General features: G+C 41.8%; 1 protein-coding gene across 1 annotated transcript in view; it reads right to left on the bottom strand.

Moving 5' to 3' along the window:
• Nucleotides 1-9,777: 9,777 nt before the first annotated feature.
• The window catches only part of SLAMF6 (SLAM family member 6), a 70,716-nt gene continuing 61,743 nt past the window's right edge, over nucleotides 9,778-18,750 (bottom strand). The window contains exon 8 of the mRNA XM_046680713.1: nucleotides 9,778-10,291. Coding sequence (XP_046536669.1) covers nucleotides 10,262-10,291 — 30 coding nt within the window. The 3' untranslated portion in view covers nucleotides 9,778-10,261. The remainder of the gene's footprint in view (nucleotides 10,292-18,750) is intronic.

Genomic DNA, 18,750 nt, shown 5'->3' with positions numbered 1-18,750 from the left:
AGGATGGTTCTGCTGGCTGGGCTGGAGCTTGCCTCTGGCCCAGTCCTCTAAACAATTCACAATGCCGCTTTGTAGGCCGATCTTTCTCCTGAAAAATTCACTGGCTCTTGCCTTGTGGAGTGCCCCCTGAGATATGATCTCCATTGATCTCTTACCAGGGAGGCGTCCTGTCTGTATAGTGGCAGCCTGGGCATGATGGAGCCTAGTGGTTGGGGTTTTTCCTTCTGTCCTTTCTGAAAAAGCACATCTGTCCACCCACCACTTACTAGAGAAGGGCTCTTCAGCCAGTGTTTACCTTGTCCCACAGGGGTGGGTTGTGGGGCTGACTTAGGCAGGACCTGGAGATCAGCCTTGGGCTGGGGCTGTGGGTTTTGGATAGGCCTGAGTGAAATACATCCTGTCCTGGGGTCCCGGGAAGGTATCTTTTCTTCTCTTCAAAGACCTGGTTTCAGAGGAGTCCCTTCAGGGTCACATTTCTAAATACCTCACTATCCTGGAGAAGAGGGCCTGGATGGTGATTGGGGTGATTGCCTTTGTGGGCAGGAGTGGGGCGTGGTGTGGTTTGAGGAACGAATTGGGGCGGGGAGAGGGAAAGTATTTCGGATTTTAGTTGCTGCCCTAGGTTAGGGACGGGGGAGTGTTTATTTTAAGAACCTGCCATGTTTTTAATCACTGTGATTTTTTCATTCCTTTTTCTTAAAACAAAAAGAAATTCTTTCCCCCCAAACTCTCTCTCTAAGCACTAAGGGCTGTGACTGAGAATGGTAGTGTTTTGGTCCTTTGCGTCAGAACTGTGGTATCTTTGTCTTCTTTGATTATTATTATTATTATTTTTTAAAATGTCAGGATGGATCGTCAAGTGTATGGCTGTGTTTGTCTTTTGCTTCTCCTATATGGGAAGTTGTCTTCATGCTGTGAACTGCTGTGGGGCGTGCAGCTGACTCAGTCCCTCTGAGCTGTGTCCTCCACTAGGCCTGTCCCATCACGTGCGGGATTTCCTCATTCTTCCCTTGTGGGGGTGTGCCCACCTATTGTCCCCACTGATCCCCCATACCACCTTAGGGGATGCTGTGGGTGGGTCTCTCCAGGGTTCTTTTTTCTATAACTACATGGCATCCTAGTTCATCCCTGCCATACCTCCTAGGCCTTTCTTTTCATCGCCTTGGACCGCTTGTCCTTCCCTCCACACCAGGACGCTGTGCCTCAGTCCTTCACCTACCTCGCCTCTCTGCCACCATCCCCATTGGTCCCTTTCTCTTAAACTACTCTTCATGCTCTCTGTTTATTCTCGTTTACAGTCATGTGTTGCTTAATGACAGGGATACGTTCTGAGAAATGCGCCATTAGGTATGTACTTACACAAACCTAGATGGTATAGCCTCCTACGCACCTAGGCTATATGGTACTAATCTTATGGGACTACCGTCATTTATGTGGTCCATCGTTGATCAAAACATCGTTATGTGCCTGTGACTGTATTTTCTTTCAGTCTCTCATTTTTTTTTCCCCATCCCAGTCCATTTCAGCCCTTAGTTTTTCCTTCCCCATCCCATCCCAGTATTCCTGTTGTAAACCCTGATACAGTACCTGTGTTGAGATGTTGGGATCCTGGAACCCTCTCATCTGAAATATCCATTTCCTAGAGTTTGTGCTTCTCTCTTTCTCTCTTGGGCCTGGACGAGCTCCCTCGCCCCTCCGTCATGTCTGTCCGTCTGTCTGTCATCTGTTTCCTCTGCTCTCCCCACGGGGCAGCGTCTGCTGATGGATTCAGTCTGGTGTGTGATTGTTGTGATGTCTTCTATGTGCGAAAGGAAGGGGCTTTTTGAGTCCCTCCAAGTGAGATTGTAAATGTAGAATTTTCCACTGTTGGATCTAGATTTTTTTTTCTTTTTTTTTGGGTTACAGAGCTGAGACCTTGTGCATGCATGTAGAAAATTGTAAAATGTAAAATTTTTTTTAATATATAAAAAGCTTGTTTTTACAGTTTGCAGTGGATCTAAACATTATGGCAATTTTAGGGATTTTTTTTCTTAAACATAGGAACTAAAACTGTAAAAATTTTTTTTATATAAAATAAAGACATTTGACTTTTGTGGGGGCATTCTGTTGTTTTTCTTTTTTTACAGGAGGAGGAGCAGAAGAGAGTCAGGAAAGAGTGGATATGTGCTGCTTGTTAGGAGGTGGCTGGGCTGGTAGGGGGCAGTGTGAGCTCATCGTTACTCCACTGTTCGTTCCTCAGGGTGAATGAAAAAGGAAACTGCTTATTCTGAACCCTGATTCTGAGAAGAGAGAAACAGGAATGTGAGGACTCACTTAGCTGTTCCCTAGGGTGATTTTCAGGGTAAAGAGGAAGGAAAAATTACTTTCTGGGTAGATCCATAGGAATTTCAGGGAATAGCTGATTTCAACAGTGACAGCTCATCACATTTCATTAAGAAAAATTCGTGAAGCATATCTTTTGTTTCTGAGTATCTTCTTATTTCTACCATTATCTCTCTTATCTTTCAGGCTCTGCACAAAAGAATACTCTAGCAATAGTCATTTATTTAAAATGAAAATGTTCCATTGGTATTGTGCTTGTAATCAAGCACCAGAATCTTCACGAGATCAGGGCCCTTGGCTCAGCTCTACCCAAACCCAAGCTTCTCTGTGACTTTGGGCAAAATGCTTAGCACAAAAACAGGCTTCTAAGGTTAAAGACAAACAAATAAGCAAATGTCAGCTTTCCTGGATGGAGTTGACTCATTTGCTGGATTTAGTCTTGCTCTCCCCAGCCCCCTACTTTGCCAGGCTCTGAGGATGCGAAGACAAGAGACTAGGTTCTTGTCCTGGAGGAAGATCCAGTCTACAGGAGGTGACAGACCAAATAACCTGATGAAAGCTGCATGGTGTGTTCACAGGCAGAGCACAGATGAGCCCTGGCTGAATTCCAAGGAGCTCAGGGAGCTTTCCTTCAAGAAATTAAAGAATTTGTTTAAGAATCAAGAGGGATAACACAATCTCCTTGAAGGGAGGGGCTTTATCTGTTTTGTTCACCTAAACATTCCCAGTATCTATATGAGTTCCTCACCTGTAGTTGGCGCTCAATAAAAAAAAAAACTATTGAAAGAACAATGAATTAAAGGAAGCTAACAGTATAGCTGCCAGCCCTGGTGGTCTAGTGGTTAAACGTTTCTTGGTGAGGGAACCCTACAACCCATCTGTTGGTTGTCATACTGTGGCAGCTGCATGTTGCTGTGATGCTGAAAGCTATGCCACCAGTATTTCAGATACCAGCAAGGTCACCCATGGTGGTAGACAGGTTTCAGTGGAGCTTCCAGACTAAGACAGACTAGGAAGCAGGACCTGGCCACCCGCTTCTGAAGAAATTGGCCATGAAAGTCCTATGAATAGCAGCGGAGCATTGTCTGATACAGCGCCAGAAGGTGAGAGGATGGAGCAAAACACCAGGCAGGGTCCACTCTGCTGAACACAGGGTGGCTAGGAGTTGGAATCCACTCAACGGCATTGACAACAACAACAACAAAAAGCAATACAATAAGGGCATATCAAAGGGATCAGATACTTCACTCAAGTCTTTCTTGTGAAAATAAATTTAAAAAACTCCCTTTGAAACTGCATTCCCCGTTCTCATGACTGTCCTTTATTGTGACTATGCTTACAGCTTCACTTGCTGTTTTCAGTTTACCTCACAGCCAACTTTCGCTTAGTGTGATCAGATTTCTACTCTAGCATGCTTCTGAAATTATTGTTGCTCTTAATGGCCAAATATAATAAATACCTTTCAGTATAATAAGCCTTTATTCAGTGCCTTTGATGTTCCCAGCCTGGTACTGAAGTGCTTTGGTTGGTAAAGACAGTGGATATGTTCCCGCCCTCACTGAGCCAACCTTTGTGGACCCTTTTGGAGTCTGTATGTAACCTCATGGACCTCCTCTAACCTTGGCCCAGGAATTCATAGATTTAAGGCCAGGTCTCAGTACTGGATTTATGGGATCATATTTTCTCTTGGGCTTTGCTGAAAGCAAAACTCATAATCCCAACCATTCGCCATGTAACTGAGGGTATTTAGTTGTTTAGTATTTAGGGGGGTTGACTGAAAGGGTGTGTTTTCCATGGAAGCACTGCCCATACCACTGAAGACAGGGACTCAGCCTGGTGGATTGTCAGGATCATGCCTGGGACTTCTTGACATTGCTGCCCACATGTGATGATTTTCCAGCCTTTACCTTTGATGTGTAGCCAAGGAAAAACCTGGGGCTGGGGCCCTTGGTGAGGAGACATCAGAATCTTTAGACCCAGTTCTTAGAGAATCTTTATTAATTCTTTTTTTGGGGTCGGTTCAGTGGCTTCTGCAGAACTGAAAACCAGCTGCTTAAAATATCCCCTGGGTTTTTATATGTTAGTTTAAGCATGTGATAGAAATTTTCTTCCAATTACTGGAAAGGCTGAGGGGGAGGAAGTCAGCCTTTGGAGAACTATGACAGCGTTAGTGCACAAACGATCATGGAACTTGCTAGAGATGTAGTAGATGACCATCCACAGAGTAGAAAGATCTTGGGGAGCATTCATTCCTGTCCAGCTCCCCGGTTTCTCTGTAAGCTGGGAATAGAGTCCATTTCCCTTATTACAAAGGACAGGGCAGACATGATATCCTAGGAACTCATAACAACAAATGCCAAACTTAAGTATGTATGGAACAATGGGAGAAGGTACTGGTTTAGAGATGGGAAATCTGGGCAAGGCCTTGACTTCTCTCATTTCATCTCAGCAAGCTTTTGGGGGACACTGTGCTATGCAGTGGGATACAAACATTGTCCCCTCCTCTAGGAGTTCATGGGACTTTGGCTAGTGAAACTGGGAAATTTCATTATTTTGTCACCTGTTGTAGGCCACCCAAAGAAGTAAGCTATTATCTAGAGCTGGTAAGTACCATCGGCAGAGAGAGACTTCAGATGGCACTTGGTGAGTGTGTTGAGCTTGATAGGCAAACTGATGTCACTGCTCAAAAAGAACCATCTATATTCTGATATCCTGTAAGGGGGACCACTTTGGTTGTAAAAAATTAGGAGTATGAGCTTTTCAGTTTTGTCCTGTCCCTGCTGCTTGCTTTTGGGCATCCTTAGCCCATGCAGCTGCTTCACCTAGGGCGAATATGTGGTTAAAAATGAAAGTGTGGATTTTTAGGATTTTTTAGGATAGTGAAACTACTCTGTATGATACTGTAATTATAGATTCATGTCATCATAAATTTGTCCAGATCCATAGAACGTACAACACCAAGAGTAAAACCTAATGTAAACTATGGACTTTGGGTGACAATGATGTGTCAATGTAGGTTCATCCATTGTAAAAGATGTACCACTGGGGCGGGGGATGATGATACTTGGGGAGGCTATTCGTGTGTTAGGGGTGGGGTGCAAATGGGAACTCTGTACTTTCTGCTCAACCTTGCGTGAACCTAAAACTATTCTGAAAAGTTGTCTGGTGAAAAGGTACAAACTTCTAGTTATAAGATAAATAAGTACTAGGGATGCAAGGTACAACATGATGACTATAGTCAACACTGCTGTATGGTATATTTGAAAGTTGCTAAGAGAGTGGATCTTAAAAGTTCTTATCACAAGGAAAGCATTTTTTCTTTTTTCTTTTCCTCTTGTACCTATATGAGACTGACACGCTGCTGATGGCACTGAGAGGGCAGCCTGCTTCTTGTACCTATGTGAAATGATGGATGCTAACTAAAATTATTGTGGTAATCACTTCACAGTATATGTAGATCAAATCATTATGCTGTACACCTTAAACTTATACAGTGCTATGTGTCATACTTATGCTTAGTATGTCAAACTAAGCATGACCTTAGTTCTAGGCACAGATCTAGTAATAAAAGTAACAGTGTAGGCACTTGCAATTCAGCAAAAAAATTAAAAAAGTGAAAGTGTATGCTGTTTCTCCTGGATCCCTTAACGTGTGTCACTGTGAAGCCTGGAAATCTGATAAAGCCAACTGAAGGGGAAGAGGAGGTTCTGGTGGTCTGTCACCACCGCGACAGGAGAAAATTTGCATGATGGACTTAAATGTGTCAAGAGATACGTGGCTTGCCCCGGTTGTGGTTTTCACTCCTTTTAAGTTCCTGTTAATGTTTTCTTTTCTCATATATGAATGTGGGTGAGGTTGGCTGGGAGAGTTTTTACGGCAGTGAAGAGTGTTATTGAAGGGTGTAAGCTTTCCATTGTAAGATGAATAAGCTTTGGGGTCTGATGTACAGTGTGATGACTGTAGTTAGTAACATTTTGTTGTGTACTTAACGTTTGCGAAGAGAGTTGACCTTAAGCATTCTCCCCACACACACAGATACACATGCAAAATGTTAACTCTGTGAGATGATGAACGAGTGAATTAACTCGATCGTGGTGATCATTTCACAGAGTATACATATGTTAAATCATCATGTTGTATGCTTTAAATATATAAAATTTTGTCTGTTGTATCATAATAAAGCTGAAAAGGAAAAAACCCCCTGTCGTTAAGGAATGCTTGTCTTCTGCCTGTGCCTATGTGCTAACACGGTACCTCTGCACCATCTGTATCAAACTATCATTTATGTGACTCTTAAATAATATGTTGTGAGATGGCCTTTAGGTGAAGAGTTTATGCAAAACCAGTTCAATGGCCCTCTTAACTTATCCAATGAGACATTTTATAATGACATAAAAAAGCCAGGCTGGTGAGACTTTATCACTAAAGGTCACAGAAATTACAGAAGCAGCTTACAATATAAATGACCTTTGGCCATACATTTCTTGCTGACATGACCAACAGAACAGAGGAAATTCAGGAGTTTTACCAAGTTTTGAGAATTTCAGATAAGATGCCTTAAAGTACTTCAGTACTTACATTAATTGTTGTGGTATAGAATGTGGGTATAGAATGCTGTGGGTATAAAATGAAAGTAAACTATTATCATATGTCAATAATTTAGAAATACGTTCTCGGGTTTCCTTGCTAAAGTTGTTAAGATCATTATGCAACCTTCAAGATCATAATGATCATGTAGTTGATGTTATTGGAAGCTGCCTTGTCTGTGTCCAGTGTTTTCCACTCGTTTAGTCATTCAACAAACATTTGTTGAGCACCTTCTATGTACCTGGAACTATACTAGGTATTGGTGATATGGCAATGAATAATATAGATGTAATCTTTGTTCACAAACAGTTATGGATCACATAATTTCAAATGCGATCAAAATAATGAGGGAATTTGGAGGCTATGGGGCCTTATAGAAGGAACTTAACCAAGAGGGACTGTCAGGCAAGGTTTCCTTGAAAAAATGTCATTTCAGCTTCATGGGAAACTTCTGCTTGAAAGGGTGGGCACAAAACCTTTTTGACCAGAAAGAACCTCTTTCTCTTCAATGAGGACGCTGTATTCAAGTAATTGCTAAGAAGTGAGTATCAAAATCATTGGACCTTGGGAAGTTGGCAATAGGTTTCCTGAAGAACTGAGAGAGTGGTATTTTATTAAAGTCAGTGCTAGCAACTGAGATAAAACTTATAAACGAATCTTTCATTCTAAAAATAAAATAGAAAGGGAGAGTTGGCAGAAAGGGAGCATCCTCTGTGCTCTGCTGTTATACACATGAGTTGTTCAAAACTCAGGCGAGGAAGGGCTTTGTGGAAATCCCTCGTGTCTAGACCACAGAGCCCATACCTGGTCCCTGCTATTCCCCAGCTGCCATGGGTCTTCCTGAGAGCAGCGTCTCTGCCATGCCAAAGCTTGTAAATAGCTCCTGAAACAGCGTGTAGTATTCGAGAGAGATTCTGAGTTAAACATGTTCAGTTCAGAATTTCATTTCCCCTGGAATTTTCAACAAGCCACATGGAAACCCTACTTTCCAGAATTCCTGGTATGACACATACTGTGGCTAAAGAGATGCCCAGGGAAGCCTGCTGGGTGCTTCAGGTGGGACCCCACAGAGTGCTAGTGACTTGGAAGGTCACTCCGGGTCCGGACATTCTATTTTTATCAATTAATCAAAGGGAAATAATGTTCTGGGGATGCACTCAAACCAGCCATACATATAAGGGAGCAATTATAAATAAGAATGCTACTTTATTAATTTATAAGAGCTGGTTGATCTAGCTTGGACACTGGGGTTGGTCATTTGTACAGGCACATTCCTGATGAGACAGATCCAATTGATAAATTAGCATCTTGTCTGAAGTACAGATGCAGACAGAGGGGACTGTGAATGCTGAAGGGACATAACTAAATTCTGCAAGACTTCAGTGCCCTTTTCTCTTATCTGCACACCGTCCCTGGGTGACCTTATCCAGCCCCAGGGCTTTAAATACCATCATGTACTGGGTAGCATAGCGTAGCAGTAATGAGCTTGGGCTCTGCAGTCAGCCTGCCTGGGTTTTTCTTCTGGCTTTACCTTCACCAGCTGAGTGACCTTGGGGAAATTTTGTCTGTTTCCTCATCTTTAAAATGGAAGTAATAATACAGTGCCAACCCCATATGGATGTTAAGAGTATAACTAAGAAAATATTCATAAACTATTTAGATAGTGCCTGGCACATAGTAAGCACCCAATAAATGTTAGTTATATGCCAAGTACTCTCAAATCTCTGTTTCTTGGCCTGACTTCTCCCCAGAACTCGAGATTCATACATCTACGTGCCTATTTGATATCTTCACAAGGGTATCAAAGAGACATTTCAAACTTAACATTAGCCATCCAGAACTGATTTCCTGCCCAAATCTGCTTCTTCCCTGGTGATCGTGTTTCATTAAACAGCACCACCATCCGTCTACTTGCTCAAGCTAAAAAACTTAGGAGTTATCTTTGCTTCCTCTCTTTTTCTCTTTCCCCACATTCAGTCCTTTTGTCTGTTTCTGGAACATGCCATGCTCTTTTTCAATGAAGCATCTTTGCATTAGGTGCTGTCTGGAATGTTTACCACTTGATCTTCACTTATTAGGCTCTTGTCATTCAAAGATGAGCTTAATATTACCTCATAGAGAGGCTTTCTATAAACAACTAATATAAAGTAGTTCAACCTGTAGTAGCCTTGGAAGATGAAGATGGTGTTTCTCTCTGGAGCAGAGGCAATGACTTAACCAGTCTCTTGAGTATGGCTCTGTGTCAGTAAGTACTGACTTTCAGTTTCACGTGACTGGTGGTGGTCCAGGCTCAAGGAAACAAATTTCTGGTTTTGGTTTACCGAAGCTCTATTTCCTCAATACTGATACCATCAGTCTTAGCTTTGGGAATATCTCAACTAAGTCACCACTGCTTTATTGCCTTGTGGCTGGTGCTGCCGGGCAGCTTGTTGCATTGTCACAATAACATCCTGTCCTCCTCCCACTCAGAGGAAAATGAACAGCAATCAAACACCATTTGGACAGCTTGTCTCAATCTTCACTCTCACTTCTCAGCCTCATTAATAGGTAGAATAGTGGGGATGCTTACCCCTCAGCTCTTGTGCATCACTGTGATGAGAACATTTGCTGATGGATCCCAGGGAGTCTTTCATATCTCCCAACCTGGCCACAAAGGGCCCTTGTACTTTCCTCTTACAGAAAGCCATGTCTCTGATAGCATTTCATGTGCATTGCCAAAACTGTCAACAACTGTAAAGGATCTGAGATTTTATCCCACTTGAAAGCTAACAAGTTTGCCTGCCACTGTTTCATGGATGCTGACAGAGACACAATACTCCTGGATCAGAGACAAAGGACTTTATTACTCATGGCCCAACAGACAGCAAAAGCTTCATGTTTGCATTGGTACCCCTTGCCTCCAAGTCCCATTGGATGATACAGAGAAGTCCAGGTGGATGCTTTGCATGCAGTAGGTTCCTGTCACCGCTGAGGAACTCTGAACTTAGGAAATCCCCATATTTTAAAGGACATTTACATGGGACACAAATATCTTCACATTCTGACCATTTCATATAGTTCTTTCCCAGACTTCCTTTTCACCAATCTTCAAATTTCGTTTTTCTTTTAAGTGTCTGACCAGGTAGCCAGCCTGTTAGCTACTGTTCATGAGTCATGTAGATACATACCTCAGGCATCTCCTTCCAATCAAAGTGGATGACTAGATGTGCTTCTCAAAGTTCTGCCCACTGGAGAGGTTTTCTTTCACCCACTTTGAAGCCACCACTGAGTGGAGTTGTAGTGGAGAGGCCGTACGCTTCTGTTTGGAGCTGGCGTAGTGTGCAGCTCTAGGTCCACACCTTCTCTTCCTCCGTTAATTGTTCACAGGGACTTGACCCTGAGGCTGCAGGTGTGGAAAGAGGGAAGAGATGGAAAAGCATTTGAACGGTTACTACGCCACCTGCTTATGCAGCTTACTGTGCATTCTGCACCTGTTCAGGCCCAGTCTGCTATATTCCACTTGTGTTTTATCAGGATTGATGTGAGTCACATTTAATTTTATACTTGGTGGTTCAGTTAACACCCAGCTCACGATGGGCAGTTGCGCTGTGTTTGGTGTCCCATGGTAGACATTCAGTCTCAACCAGCTCCCAGAAGCAAGCCAGGAACTGCTTTTCAAATGGAGAAAGGACGTCAGCACAAGGAGCCACCAGCTTATGCCAAATCTCTAGGGATCTCCAAGGCTCCCAAGGAGGGGGCAATCAATCTAAATTTGATTACAAATGAATGCAGGAGTTTCAGGCCTAACTCTGTTTTGTAAAAAAGGTAAAAATGACAAAAAGATCTAATTATAATTTTAAAAGCCTGGGAGAAATTCTTTTGAACCAAGCTTTAGAAAGTTTTAACATTGCTTAATAGAATAAAAACAAGAAAATTAAATTTAAATTAGATTTTACTTACACTTCTAATCAAAATGAACCTTGCAATGAACAAAATTATTTTGTGAATTTGGGGTTAAGTTATGGCTACTTCTTTTTCCTTGCTTGCAACAGCATGAAACAAAAATGGAAACATGGCATGTTCATTAATTGAAAACTTTGCATTTCTGTTTTAACAAAAAACTGATTATATGAAACTATCTAAATTCCTTATACTTGTCCTATAGGTCAAATACCTATCTATTATTTGAAAGTATGTAAATCTAAATATAGATAATTATAACTACATTGAGTTATAATTTAAATAAGTGGTATATGTGTAAATAGAAACAATAGTGTATCTCTCTCTCTCTCTCTCTATGTCTCTCTCTATATCTATATATCCGCCCTGGGTTCCTGGCACAGAACACCTGAAACCTTGCAGTCTCCTAAGTGATAAGAGCACTAGGAGCATCTTTTGTTCTAATATTTGGTCTATGACCCAGACTCCTGACACAAAGTTCTTAAATCCTTTGGAATTTCCTGGGTGACAGCAGTGTCTTTTGTTCTAATGAGGTGACTCTGGGTGGGCTCCTGGATGGTTCCTGGATGGGGCCTGGTCACCAGAAAGACCAAGCCAAGATTAGAAGCTTGGAATTTTCAGCCCCCCGACCCCCATTCTCCAAAGAGGGAGAGGGGCTGGAAATGGAGTTAATGACTGATCATGCCCACATGATGAAGCCTCCTTAACAATCCCAAAAGTATGGGGGTTCGGACAGCTGATTGGTGAACATATCCATGTATCGGGAAGGTGATGCACACCAGTTCCACAGGGACAGAAGCTCCTGTGCTTGGGAACCTCCTGGACCTTTCCCTATGGATCTCTTCATCTGTATCCTTTATGACATCTTTTATTATGTAATAAGCTGATAAATGTAAGTAAGTGTTTCCTTGAGTTCTATGAGCCATTCTAGGGAATTATTGAACCCAAGGAAAGGGTCATGGGAACCCGAATTTATAGCCAGGTATGGGTGACAACCTAGGACTTGTGATTGGTATCTGAAGTGGGGGCAGTCTCATGGGACTGAGCCTTTAACTGTGGGATCCAACGCTAACTCCAGGTAGATAGTGTCAGAGCTGAATCGAATTGTAGGTCACCGGCTGGAGTCATGGAGAATTGCTTGACGTGTGGAAAACCCACACGAGTGGTGTCGGAAGTGAAGTATCGTGAATGTGGTAGTAATGTGAGAGTAAAAGAGAAACATACAGGAGGAGAATATTTTTCCTTACAAAGGTGCACTGAATTTAAAAAAATGTACAAAATTCAGGTGGGAGGACCTAGCAGCTGAGAGAGAGGAAAATTCGCCTCTGATTTTGTGGGCTATGCTCAGTGTGAGGTAGTTAAGAGCCTTTTTGTTTGTTTGTTTGTTCCGTGTATCCTGCCCAGGTGGCAAAACATTGCCTCACCAGAGTGAGTATTCTTCTCACAATTAACATTTAGACTGACTCTGGCTATCTTTTGAGAACTTCATTAATTGTAAAAACAGGAGTTTCTCACTTCTGGATGAACGACTATTTCTCAAGTTCTTTTCTTGCTTTCTGTTTTGGTTGTCATAAAATGGTTAGTGTGGTTAATAACACAGCGGGGCTATGGGCCTTTTTCTATTCAGAGGTATCTTTGTTCTTATCTTTATCAACTGACCATATTCCCCTGGCAATTCTGTCAAATATGGCTCTTCTCTAAAATCAGATTACACATTCAGAATTCTTAGGAACTAGTACGGTGTTTTGTTTTCTTTTTCTTGCACCCAGGGTGCAAGGTGAGGGCAGAGTGGGCACCGTTGGCACAGTCCATCCTGTTTCCGTGGCAAATACCTCCTGCTTCCTATTTATTTTTTAATGTTCTATAGAGAAATAGCACACTTGAAATTAAAAAGAAAAAAGAGTTTCAGAGTAGAAAAGCCAAGCTGTCTGCTGGCTCTGCTGAGGCAGAAATCCACGGGGGTCTGAGCAGCTTGCGGCTCTGTCTGAAAAGGGACTTTGCACACTCAGGGGCTGCTGCTCCTGGTAGCCTGGAAGTCTCTGCTGATCGAGCTCACTGGCACAGCTGGGTTCCCTGGAAAGGTGACTTGGCATTTGTTTTAGACCCCTCTTTGGACTTTGGCACTTTCCCTGAATCAGGGGGTTCGATCGGTTGACCTCTAGATGGCTTTTTGAAAGGACTTATTCTCTTGAGTTCAAGAATTTCAGTCTTGCCCTGGCAGGTTGGAGTTAGGAAGAGTATGGTTTAATTCTCTGTTGAGAAACTCAGGTGTTGCGTTCACACCTGACCCTGCGAGGAAGGCAGTGGAGGGTCTATCCTAACTCCTGTAGCTGCTTTGCCTTCAGCGGCGTCAAGGTGATAGCATTGCCTTTGTGATATATGATAATGGACTAACGTGGACATGTAAGAGGATAAAAATGGTAACAGTCATAGTGCTTGCATGGAATCTTGTGCTTTTTCAAAAGATATTCACATAATTTTCCTTTTGCATCTTTCTGAAACCCTCTAAAAAATATGACAGAAGAGAATGAAACCCAATAACATGACTAACACTCATCAGTTATTTGCAAAGTGCCAGGCATTGCACTAAGCTATTTATATACACTGTTAGAACTGCTTCATTTAAATTCATGTGTACATATCATAACAACTCTACAAGATAGGTAGGTACTACTGCTACAGCTGCTTTACAGATGAGGGAATCAGTGCCTGAATAAGTTATCAGGTCACAAGCATGCAGTTCATAAGTGGCAGGGGTGGGATTCAAAGCCAGATCTGCGTGTTTCCAGAACCCCAGCACTTAACCACTAGTCTACACTGCTACTTTATAGAAACAGAGGTAAAGGATCCTGTGTGGTCTTAGAACCCAGGCTGGAACCAAATTACTCATCTTGGAACTAGGTTTCCTGACTCCTATCCAATGCATCTTTCTTTCTTTTTTCTTTTCTTTTTTTTTTTGCTAAGGAAGATTTGCCCTGAGCTAACTTCTGTGCCAATATTCCTCTATTTTTTTGCATGTGGGACACCTCCACAGTGTGGTTAGTGAGTGGAGTAGGTCCACACCTGGGATTCAGACCCATAAACCCAGGCAGCCGAAGCAGAGCGTGGGAAACTTTAACCATTGGCCATGGGGCCGGGCCCTCTTTTTTCATTTTTTATTGTGAAATATATCATACATGAATCATATTGCATAAACACACACACATATATTTTATATTGAGCCATGTGAAATTGTCAATATTTGACACATAAAAATGACAATTTTGTGATTTAATATAGTATATACTATTTAATAAACTAGTTTAAAGTTAAAGCAAACCCAAGTATAACCACCATCCAATTTAAAGAACAGAACATAACGCTCTGTGTGCCCCTCTCAGTCACATGTCCCTTCCCTCCGCCCAGGTAACACTATCTCGAATTTTGTGAGAATTGCTTCTTTTTATAGTTTAACAACTGTTAAACCTTAGAGATGTTGGCATCCCTAGAGAATATGGTTTACCTTTACTTGTTTACATCTTTTTATAAATGGATCATACCGCAGGTGCTCTTTTGTGACTTGCTTTTTTCATTCATTCTTGTTCGTGAGATTGAGTTAGATTGATGCATGCAGCTACAGTTTTCTTGGTTGTTGGTGTATAATATTCCATTATATGACTAAATCACAGTTTGTTTATCCATTCTACTGTTGAGGAGCATTCGAGCTGTTTCTGGGTTTGAGGTGATAAGCACGACGCTTCTAGAAATATTCTTACATGGTTCTCCTGGTGCAGGTGGTGGGATTCCCTCCAAGTCTAGGACTGTACACTTTGGGTAGAATTAGTGAGTGGAAGATGAGACTAAACTATTGATAGCAAATTACTCCGGCCCTGCAGGTATAACTTATACTGAGTTTGCATTGCTCCATTGCCCTCTCTTACACTTGGTATTCTCAGACCTTAATATTTTTGTCATTTGAGATGTGTAACGGTACTTCCTTGTGGTTTTATTTTGCATTTCTTTCATTGGTAAAGCGGTTGAACTATTTCTCATATCTCCATTGACCATTTGGATTTCCCCTTTGCCTTTTGGGGAATGCCCGTTTACGCCTTTTGCCTCTATTTTATTTTATTGGCTCCCTCTCTCTCATATGTGTATTCATAGGAATTCATGATACGTTTCTGGATATTAGTCCTTTGTCACTTACACGTCGTAATATCTGCTCACAGTTTGTGGCTTGGCTTTTCACTTTCCTTATGATTTTTTGAAGTGAACAGATTAAAAAATTTTTAATGTATGATTATGATTAGTGCTTTTGTGTCTTTTTTAAAGAAATCCTTTCTATGCCAAGATCACGAAGATATTCTCCTAGATTGTCTTTTAAAATCTTTATGTTTTGCATCTTACTTTCAGGTCTTTCATACTCCTGGAATTGAGTTTTGTGTATGGTGTCAGAGAAGGAGAGGTTCAGTTGTTCCAGCGTGATTTATTTAAAAAATCCATCCTTTTCCCGCTGACATGTACCATCACCTCTGTTATATGTCACTTTTTCATCGCTTCTTCCAGTCTGGGTGACTAAAGCCCTCTGTTCAAATTTGAGAAGGATGGAATTACTAACTTTGTGTACCTGTTCTTTCCTCTTTCCATTTATTGTTTCCATGTGGTTATTTTACAGATGTAGTATTATGAAAATACTAACGTACAATCAGTGTTGAGTATCTCTTAACTTCCTTGAGTCAGTTCCAGGCCGACTGCCCCATTCATGAAGGCTTGTAAGTTCTCCTGGATGGCGTGTCCCCATCTGCTGCCCTGCCCAAGTCACGCTGATCAGAGCTACATGCGTGGTGACTCTTGTCAATAGCTGACTCTCAGGCTTTGGTACTTTGAGGAGAACAAAGGGATAATTCAAGTCATCAAGCAAAGAATTAAGGTAGTGAACCAGAGGAGCGCTGCCCGCAGAAGTTATGTAACAACTTCCAAGGCCCTGGAAGCAAGAAAACCTGGGTCCTTGCTGTAACTATTTACTGTGTGACCTTAGGGTGACCTCAGTTTTCTTATTTTGGGGACTACATGAACTCCAGTGACTCTTTCACTTAAATTCAAATGGAACTCTGTCGTCATCTTTCTTTGTGACCATGTGTATCTACACATATGTAGATTTTAGTTTCTTTTTCTACGGCTCCAGTTTCTTTTGCAGTGCCTACTTGGAGGGAGAGCTTACTAAATACCTGATTTCTTATCCATTTGAGGAGAACAGCACTGACACACCCAGCGAGGAACTGGAAAGGAAGTCTCCTAGGTGGTGAGAGTTGGTGAGAAGTCTATGAGAAAGAGTGAAGGCCCATCCGGTCTGTTTCCTGGGTCACAATAAAGCTCTGTAACCGTACATGTGCCTCTTTGAAACTGTTTCCTTCACTTGCAAAGGAGGACACTAATACCTATCTCATTTGCTTTATAAACCTTTTGGGAAGATCAAATGAGAGATTACAAATACAAATAATACAGCATTTTTTTAAATGGAAGCAGTTATATATACATTCACTGGGTTCCCACTCTGATCCGGCATAAACAAATAACACATGATGCCAGCCCTCATGGAGTTCGCAGTCCAGAACTTCCACAGAGACAACATGCTATAGTGGAAAGAACTCCAGAATGGAAACAAGAAGCCCTGCTTCCTGGTGTTGTACTTGTTGTGTGACCTTGAACAAGTCTTCTAACTTCCCTGAACCTGAGCTTTTTATTTGTAAAATGACTCAGGAAAAAATAAACCACACAGTTGATAACATCTCTTCTAAATTTCCCTGATTCTACATCCTTGGACAAACCACTATTCCTCATCTTTTTTGCCTCCTTAAAAGATATTATGAGGGTCAAGCAAGATTTGAGAAAGGACTTTGAAATCTTAATGGGCCGTACAAATATAATGTGTGGTTATTACTTTCCCCCCTCTGCCCCATACTTGGTGTGAGTGAGTTTCAGGATCAGCTATGTAATTTGCATGGCCTGTTGTGAAACTGGTGGACAGATAGCCGTTCATGATTAGGTAGCTAATAACTAAGGTTATTTTTTCAGGCTGTTATTAATTGTGGCTTTTAGTTATTTGCCCACCCATTGTTAGCTATGCTGCTTATTCTTAAAAGTCACGTAGGTAAGCAATATATTACCAGACTCCCACTGGGTTCCATATAGATAACATCTCTGATGTTTGGGTCACCATGGTAATGGGCGTTTAAGTTGTTTTTCAGGAACTGAGAGTCAAGTCCTTGCCCAGTACGAGTTGGTTGAGACCACTGACCCGTCAACTGGGCCTGTGCGAGTGTCTGATAGGTCACCCTTTGACATTAGGGGGGCTGAAAACTCCACCCTCAGATCATGCTAATGCCACCATTTTGTGAACATGCGTCCTATGAAGAGCCATGAAGCTTGACCATGTTTGCACAGATCATTGATCACCTCACTTTTCCTTACCTCCAATCATCTATCCCCACACTTCAGACTAGCCTGCCCCTTTATCCCATAAATATCCCTAATTCTTATTTTTGGGGAGGCGGATTTGAGGCTTATTCTCCCATTTCCTCACTCAGCTGCCTTGCAAGTAAACCCTTTCTCTGCTGCAAAACTTGTTGTCTTGGTGATCGATATACTGCACAGTGGGCAAAACAGGCCTGGTTCAGTAACAGTTGCAAGAAGAAAACAGAGCCTCCTATTAAAAAAATTATTAAGAATTGCAGGAGGGCAACAGCAGAGTATTAAACCCAATGCAAGGACCTTCTAAGTGTGTGATCGGACAGGTGATAAGCCCATAAAACCAGCCCCGATGGTTTGGTAATTTCACAGCATCCAACACATCTGCTCTCCTTGCATCCTTTGGTGGTTTACGGGATTATGACCCCTCCACCAGTCTTTTTACTTGTCCAGTGCAACACACAAGAACCAGTCAGGCAAGTTATTACCTACCTAGAAGAAAGTGAGGAAATTCATGGGATGGGGTAACATACGCAAATGTAAGTAATCTTAATGTTAGTTTCATATTTAATTACACAGCTGCGTTTTTGATCTACTTTACTGACAGGTCCTCTTGACTTGGTCGACTTTAGAATTCTGCCTTGAAATGGTTTTATACAGTCCCTTGCACTTTTCTGCTGGTGTCACCTAACCTTTTCCTCTGTTGTTTCTAGTCCTCTACCCCAGACATGCTCCATAGCCATCCTGCAGCTCCAGCCCATAGCCCAGTGCTGTGCTCAGTTCCCTCAGCCTGCTCTTCTACTTTAAGGCTTGCAGGCTTCTTTCACCTCAGCTTTCTTTTTGAATCTTAAGTGCCTAAGGAGAATTCGTTTTAAACTTTTCTTGGGTAACTTCCTTAGATACTAATTTAATTCTCAGTCCCAGAGATTCTTAACTTTTTCCTATAACAGAGATACTTTTTGTTTTTACAATCTTAAGACTGCTGGAGTTGAGAATTACTGAAGTTATTGAGCTGAAGGTTAGGGCATATGGGAGCTGGCCTATGTAAGGGCTCAGTGCTTTAAAGGAACTAATAAGTGCAATAAATAGACCTGGCCAAGGATGAAATGGGTTGTTAAATAAGATAACCACTTAATTATCACTGAATGTTGTCTAAATATGTTGGATAACTACCCACCAGATGTGTCACAGAGGCATTTGAACATGGGTGGGAGTTTGAGCTCGATGCTCTTCAGAGCTTTGTAACTCTGAAAGTCTGGGATTCTGTGTCTCAAATTTCTTACCAGATTACTCCTCCTCTTCTACCTTTTTTCAGTCTCTTAAATTTCAAATGGGCATGAGGATCTTTTTGGGGTGATGGAATGTTCTAAAATTAGACTGTGATAATGTTTGCACAACTTGTAAATTTACAAAAGATCATTGAACTGTACACTGTACACTTACAATGGATGAATT

This window comes from Equus quagga, chromosome 13 (genome assembly GCF_021613505.1).
Source record: "Equus quagga isolate Etosha38 chromosome 13, UCLA_HA_Equagga_1.0, whole genome shotgun sequence".
Taxonomy (NCBI): Eukaryota; Metazoa; Chordata; class Mammalia; order Perissodactyla; family Equidae; genus Equus; species Equus quagga.
This window is presented reverse-complemented; position numbering and strand designations above follow the sequence as displayed.